Source organism: Meles meles, chromosome 11, assembly GCF_922984935.1.
Source record: "Meles meles chromosome 11, mMelMel3.1 paternal haplotype, whole genome shotgun sequence".
NCBI classification, from domain to species: domain Eukaryota; kingdom Metazoa; phylum Chordata; class Mammalia; order Carnivora; family Mustelidae; genus Meles; species Meles meles.
In genome coordinates, this window is record NC_060076.1 from 88670795 (window position 1) to 88678191 (window position 7397).

General features: G+C 45.9%; 1 protein-coding gene across 1 annotated transcript; it reads left to right on the plus strand.

The window, feature by feature from the left end:
- Positions 1 to 694: 694 nt before the first annotated feature.
- TMEM252 (transmembrane protein 252) lies at positions 695 to 7397 on the plus strand. The gene is made up of 2 exons (XM_046022773.1): positions 695 to 1028; positions 4926 to 7397. Exons 1-2 carry the CDS (start codon positions 751 to 753, stop codon positions 5161 to 5163), a joined length of 516 nt encoding a protein of 171 aa, XP_045878729.1. The 5' UTR covers positions 695 to 750; the 3' UTR covers positions 5164 to 7397.

The window sequence follows — 7397 nt, forward strand, 5'->3', positions numbered from 1 at the left end:
CCCAGGACCCTGGGATCAAGGCCCTGGCCAAAGACAGATGCTTAACTGGTTGAGCCACATAGGAGCCCCCAGATCATCGCCTTTTACAACCATCAGCAGAAACCCCCCCCCCCCCAAATTCCCGAAGCTTTCTTACAGTTCTTCTCTCCAGAATTCTCTTTCCTCCTCCTGTGGATGCCCATTTCCTTATCAACAGAGAAGGAATCAGGGAGTTCACCCCAGTGGCTTTTCTCTCGGGACGTTTCCAGTAACATAAGGTAAAGGCAATAGAGTTTCATTGAGAGAGACAAGACGAACTTGTTAGGAGCTTTAAAAATGTCTTTTTAGTAGAGAGAAGAAATCAGGAAAGGATCTCTTGCCAAGCCACAAAGAAGACAGTTCATCAAGAAACGCTAATTTCTCTAGCCATGGGGATTAAGAGATGAGTGCCCTTAAAATCAAAAGGTGAGAGACCTTCCCTCAAATAACTGGGGCTGGCTGGGCTGGCTAAGGGTCCTCCCCAGCTCAGAGGAGCAAGCCAGCAACCAGAAGCCACTCCTTCCTGCATTACACAATGCTGTGTTTTTAGGTTAATCCTCCAAGGATATTACGGTAACTTCCAATGGTTAATGAATAGCTTCTAAGTGCCTGCTTCACTTAATTGTCCAAAGGCCAGTTGGTCCCAGGGCATATAAAGCTTTGAGCTGGCTAATGAGAGCATTCTCTCCGGGCAAGGAACCGGGGGAGTGGACGAGTTCCAAAGGAGCAGGGATGCAGAACAGAACTAGTCTCGTTCTCTGTGCCCTTGCCCTCCTGACGGGCTTCCTGATGATCTGCCTGGGGGCCTTCTTCATTTCCTCAGGATCGATATTCAACTGTCGAGGGAACCTGATCCTGGCCTACATGCTTCTGCCACTGGGGTTTGTGATCCTTCTGGGTGGAATTTTCTGGAGCACCTACCGCCAGGCAAGGGAAAGCAAGGGGGTGTTCACCGATGTGCTCAGAAGACACCTTTCTCTTGGGGCACTGCCCCTGGCCACAGTTGACAGGTATGTACGGGGAGGCCAGAAGATGAGGAGGGTTGTACTGGGGCTGAATTCTGGAAAAGCTGAATGAACTTAGTCCCACTGTAGAGAAATATCCATGCCCTACAGGGCTGTGTGTCTAGAGCTGAAGCTTTCTGGTCGGGAAATTACTCTGGGCTTAGTCCTTAGGAAGAATGGTGCTGCCTCTGGGGAAAACCATGAGGTAGAGGGTTTTTATACCTGAAAAACCACTTCTTCCCCCATGGAAAACCGACCTAAGCCAATAGAAGAGCCCTGACTCTCAGGTTCTTTTGTTGTATCATGGCAGCAGTCCTTAGAGGCAGGTGGTGGTGGGTGATTCCCCATACCCTGGCTACTAGGTCACAAGGAAAGAAAGTTCAAAACCAAATTCTGCCACACAACAAATGAACAAACAGGCATTGAATGAGACCTGCAACCTCTTCATGAACTCAGTGAGGTCCCAGCTTACCATCTTTCTAGGTGTTCTGATCGCACCTTACATGAGAGATTTATTCAACACAAGGCAGTAACATTTCAGGGGTAATTCAGTTAACCTTACCACCTCATACCCATTACGATGGTTCTTACTTAGAAAAACACACAGAAAACAACAAGTGTTAGCAAGAGTATACAAAAATCTGAAACCTGGGGGCCCCTGGGTGGCTCAGTTGGTTAAGTGTCTGCCTTTGGCTCAGATCATGATCTTGGGGTTCTGGGATCAAGCTCTGAGTTGGGCTCCCTGCTCAGTGGGGAGTCTGCTTCTCCCTCTCCCTCTCCAGCTGGTGCTCTCCCTTTCTCTCTCTCTCTCCCCCTCTCTCTTGCTCACTCGCTCTCTGAAATAAATAAATAAAATCTTTAAAAAAATTCAAAACTTTGTGCACTGCTGGTGGGAACGTAAAATGGTGTGATCTTTTTATGGAAAATGGCATTGAGGTTAAATACAGAATGACCATTTGATACAGGAATCCTACTTCTGGGGATGTAGACACAAGAATTAAAAGGAAGAACTTGAACAGACAGCTGTACACCAGTGTTCATAGCAACATTCTTCATGATAGCCAAAAGGTGGAGACAACCCTTATGTCCGTCAGTGGATGAATGGATAAGCAAAGTGTGGTCTATCCATGGGCTGGAATATTATTCAGCTGCAAAAAGGAAGGACATTCGGACACATGCTACAGCATGGATGAACCCTGAAGACATTATACTCAGTAAAAGAAGCCAGACATAAAAGGAGAAATACGTGTATGATTCCACTTACATGAGCTATCTAGAGCAGTGGAATTCATAGGCAGAAAGTGAACAGTGGTGATCAGGGGCAGCGGGAAGGGGGGGAGGGGGACTTATTGTTAACTGAGTACAGATTCCAATTTGGGGTGATGGAAAAGTTCTGGAGAGGGATAATGGTTGCTCAACAGGGTGGATGGACCGAATGCCACCGATCTGTACACTTAAAATGGCCGCAGGGGTAAATTTAATGTTACATGTATTTCGCTCCAATGAAACAAAACTCAGTTTGCCAGTATCAGACAACCAAAACCCTCCGACTTCTTGGCTGAACACAGGACCACGTAGGGATAAAACTTCAGGGATCACCCTCAAGACAAAGGCTGCAAGACTCCATAAATTCTTTTGCCTTCTTCATCTGAATTATCTTAGCTACTACATATCTTGAATATAAATCATTTTACCCATGATGGCTGATTTTTTACATTATTATGCTAACTGATAAAAATACTACTTACAATAACCAAACCTTATTTCCAATGTTTATTATACTAACTGGCGAGGTTTCCAGGTTTGATAAAAGATTACGATAACTGGGGCGCCTGGGTGGCTCAGTGGGTTAAAGCCTCTGCCTTTCACTCAGGTCATGATCCCAGGGTCCTGGGATCGAGCCCCGAATCGGGCTCTCTGCTTGGCAGGGAGCCTGCTTCCTCCTCCTCTCTCTCTCTGCCTGCCTCTCTGCCTACTTGTGATCTCTATCTGTCAAATAAATAAATAAAATCTTTAAAAAAAAAAAGATTACGATAACTAAAGTGATTACAGAGGGTGCTTCTCGAGTGATTTTTTTTTTTCTTGTATAAATGTTAGATGATTGCCTCCAGAGTGTGAATTCCCGATAAGAGTAACTGATTGCGGGGGTGCCTGGGTGGCTCAGTTGGTTAAGCATCTGCCTTCAGCCCGGGTCAGGACCCCAGGACATTGGGATGGACTCCTGTGTCAGGCTCCTTGCTCTGTGGGGAGTCTGCTTCTCCCTCTCCCTCTGCCTGCCACTCCCCCTGCTTATGCTCTCTCTGTGTCAAATAAATAAAATCTCTTCAAAAGGAAGAGTAACTGATTGACTCTAGGAGGCAGCTCAAATTTAGGAACACATGCATAACATCACACCGTGCTGAGTGATTTCAAAGGGATCCATGATATGGCTATCTTGACACCCCTTAAACTGCCTCCTCCTGCTGCATCTAATACATGCCCAGCCTACACAGAATGGCCAGGAAGTCAGTCCAGGAGAAACCGCATTTCTAAGAAGGATATGCATTCAAAATGTGAACCCACATTGAGGTAGCAGAGCAAATGCGTGTGCAATGGTGGAACGCAAGGCACTGGGAATGTGAACTGGTTGGGGCGGATGGGACTGGAAGAGCCGGATGGGATTTGGGGGCAGGCAGCACTCATCCCGGAGCCTCTCAGATCACTCCAGGGAACAGTTACCTTTCTGTCTTCAAGGTCTTTACACGTGTGCCCAGTGACACTGCCTGGCTATTCTGAATGAAGCCCGAGATTTATGCCGTACAGTAGACCTCTCCTTCAGCTATCTGGCTTTGCGCCTGGTAATATTTGGAATGGAGCTGTGGCTACAAGGGGCAGGCTCTGTTCTGTTGTGGTTACACACCATCAACACTTGCCGTGGGCGTTGAGGGATTCACCCTATAAATACAGAACTTAATCAAGCTCACCCTTTCTTGTCCTCGCCTTGCACCACTCCCATCCCATTCATGATGGGGAATCCAGAAGGATTTAACAATTAGCAACATTGGACAAGATGACCAATGAATACGTCACCTTTGGTGCAAGTGGCTCCCTTCGCCATTGACCTATTGGTGTGGAGAGGGCGGCCAGTGAAATCTACATGACTGGCCGCCCTCTCCACACCAATAGGTCAATCGCAAAGGGAGCCGCTTGCACCAAAGGTAACGTATTCATTGGTCATCTTGTCGAATGTTGCTAATTGTTAAATCCTTCTTGAAATGGCTTGAGAAATGAGTACATTTTTTTGGAAACTGGTTGTTGAGACTTAAGAGAGTGAAAAGAAAGAGAGAAGCCACTGATACAGTCAAGGAGACAGCACAGAGCTGGGTTTTTAATAAGTTTTATTAGACTGTAGCTGACACACAATGTTCCATTAGGTTCAGGGGTATGACAGCAATTTGACAAGTTGATACATTTGTTTTCGTTATTTTGTTGGCCAGGAGGTTTTGAGACAGTAAGTGCAATGGAGTTGAAAATGACATGTGTGTGAATGGGGACAAGGACTGGACGGACTAACTGGGTGGAGGGAAGTTGCACAGCTGAGGCCCCCCGTCCTTTCCCTTAATGATCTCACGCTGAAAGTCCCTGGTTCCCATGAGTGAGAGAGAGGGAATAGCCTGGAGTAACCCACTGGGAAAAATAGGACTATGAGGCACACATCCGATGGCTGATAAGGAGGGTTTTGCTGGAAGAGCAGCACATTTTTTTAAAAACTGGTGATGCCAGGGAAGAAGTACATCTGTTTCAAAATCAATGTTTCTTAACAGTTTCACTTCACACAATGTGATTTGAGAGAGGCAGGCATATGCCTCTTTGGCATTAACCACTTAAATAACACATGTATGTTTGTGGCATTTTGATCCCCAGGCCAGATTTCTACCCTCCTGCGTATGAAGAGAGTCTTGACGCCGAGAAGCAACCTTGCCCTGCAGAGGGAGACGCCTTGGATGTTCCTCCACCTCTGTACACGGAGACGGGCCTTGAATCCGAGGCTGCAAGTGATGCCCACCCAGAGCCCCCCCCTTCCTACGAGCAGTCTGTAGCAGGCGGGGTGACAGCAGCCACACCACTGCAGGATGCTGAGAGGCAAAGCCGGGGATGCTGACGCAGGCGACACTCCCTCGTGCTCAGGGTGCACGTTCGTGGACTACAGCTGCTGGTAAGAAAGGCGGGCACCAGACTATGGGAGGGAAAGCATCCTTCGGCACCCCCAGGAGCACTAGCCAAGGAGATGCTGGGGATGACAGCCGTGCAGTTCCGCCGATGTGCTTGGCCTGCAGGGGCTCCGGGAGGGTGCAGTCAGCAGCCGGCAACATTTCAAAGGATTCGTGCTAATCAGAGCCAGATGGGCTCTGGGACCGGTTTTTTGGAGCTCGGCTCAACCCCTCCCATCACCTCAGCCCCTAGAAGAGAGAAACGAGGGCTGCTCGTGAGGCGGCCCAGTGCCTTCAGGCACGACATCACCCAACAACCACGAAAGGAAAGTGTGCTGGAAACGAGGGGTTTTTGTGGCTTACTTTGCGGGTTTTGTTGGCTGGTGTTGTAGTTCTCTCCACTTACCATATTGCCAGAGGGACACCGTAACCCGCACGGTGGGAGATGTGCTCCTGGAAGCTGTCGGTGTTACTTCGTATTACTTTAATTTGTGTATTTTATTTCTATGTGGAAAACAACTATAGTATTTCCCTTCAAAATGACTCAAACACAAAATTTTCAACGAATATCTTAAAAATGGGATGGCTGTACAAGCAGAGATGACAAGGTTTCTTAGGGACTCGAGTGGGATAGACAGAATACTTAAAAATCCATAAGACACAGAATTCAGAGGGGGAAACTGTACTAGCCATAAGTAGTATTAGTATAGATTTTGATCTAAATCTTGAAAGGCATTGAAATACTCATGTGAATTTCAATAAATCCCCCTGCAAATCTCTAGAATTGAAAGAAAGGAGACTATACTGTAGTACTTTGATACTTAAGAGACAATTCTTTGTGTCTCAAGATACAGAGCCATGCATTTTTAGACTTGGGATATTTATTTTAAAACCCACTGATTTTTCCTCAGCTTTATTGTATTTTATTATGGGTTTTAACACAAGAGGACATGTCGGGTGGCAGGGCAGTGGGAAGAGAAGCAGCCTGATGCTTTAGAGCTTGGACAAGAACCTTTCATCTGTCTCGGTCTCAGTTTCTTCCTCAGTCAAGTCAGGAATTTATGCCGGGATTATTATCTAACAGTTACAGAATGTCTTTTATATCATGGGTTCTGTGCTGTGAACTTTTTGTGCTTTTTGTTTAGCCCTCATTTTACCCTTCAGAAATAAGTGCAATGGTTAGTCCCATTTTACAGATGCATGAACTGAGACTTCAGAGCATTAAGAAACTTTGCCCAAAGCATACAGTTGTTTCCAGTAGAAGGGTGGAAGAGGGTGTATTTACTTCAAACATTTGTGCTAGGTTAACCCCATGTCAGCTCCCTTCTCTCACGGAGCAGTTTGGACTTCTCTCCAGCTTCAGAAAGTGGGTCCCAACAAGAAGTAGTGCAATACCTTATAGGCTTTGAGGAAGACAGAGAGCTTGCTCTAGAATTCTATTTTATATTTTTTAACTTAAAAAAATTTAAAATTTTTCATCATAGTTGACATATAATAGGGTTCTCTTTTAACATGTAAATACACGCTCCATGTTTTCTGCCTAAGAGCTTGACCCTCACTTCTTCGTGAAGTTTCCTTCTCTCTGATCATTCCACCGATGATGAATAGTGGCTCCTGCTGGTGACAGGCAGTCCTCAGTGAATGGGCCCAAGGGGAACTTGAATAGTGGTGGCGAGGATGAAGAGCTTTCAAGGAGGAAGAGGGTTGTTGAGATGGAATGGGGCCTCTATGGCCTCCTCTTCCCATTTTTGCTGAGTGTACAGATTAAGCATATCTTGAAAAATACACAAGGAGGCCACATAAAAGGAAATCCTGGTTCCTTTATATGAAACATGCATTTGGGCCTCTGGGATTTGAATCCTTGACCTCAAGATAATAACTGATATGAAGGTCACTCATGGTCGTCTGATGAGAAGGTGACTATTTCTTAGCAATGCAATTTATTATTTCTCTCTTGTCATCTCTTTCTATCCCTTTACTGAGACTGTTACCCTGAAATTGTTTCTGGGGTCTGAAGACGTCCATGGGCCTGAACCAACTCTGTCACTGGGCTTTCAGCCAGAGTTTGCATTTGTCATAGGTGGCTTTTACAACTTCTGGTAGTCATATGAAACACGCTAATTTTGGTTTACATAAGAAAATTGTTTTGGTCTCTTTACTGCAATAAATTTTGTACTTAAACTTC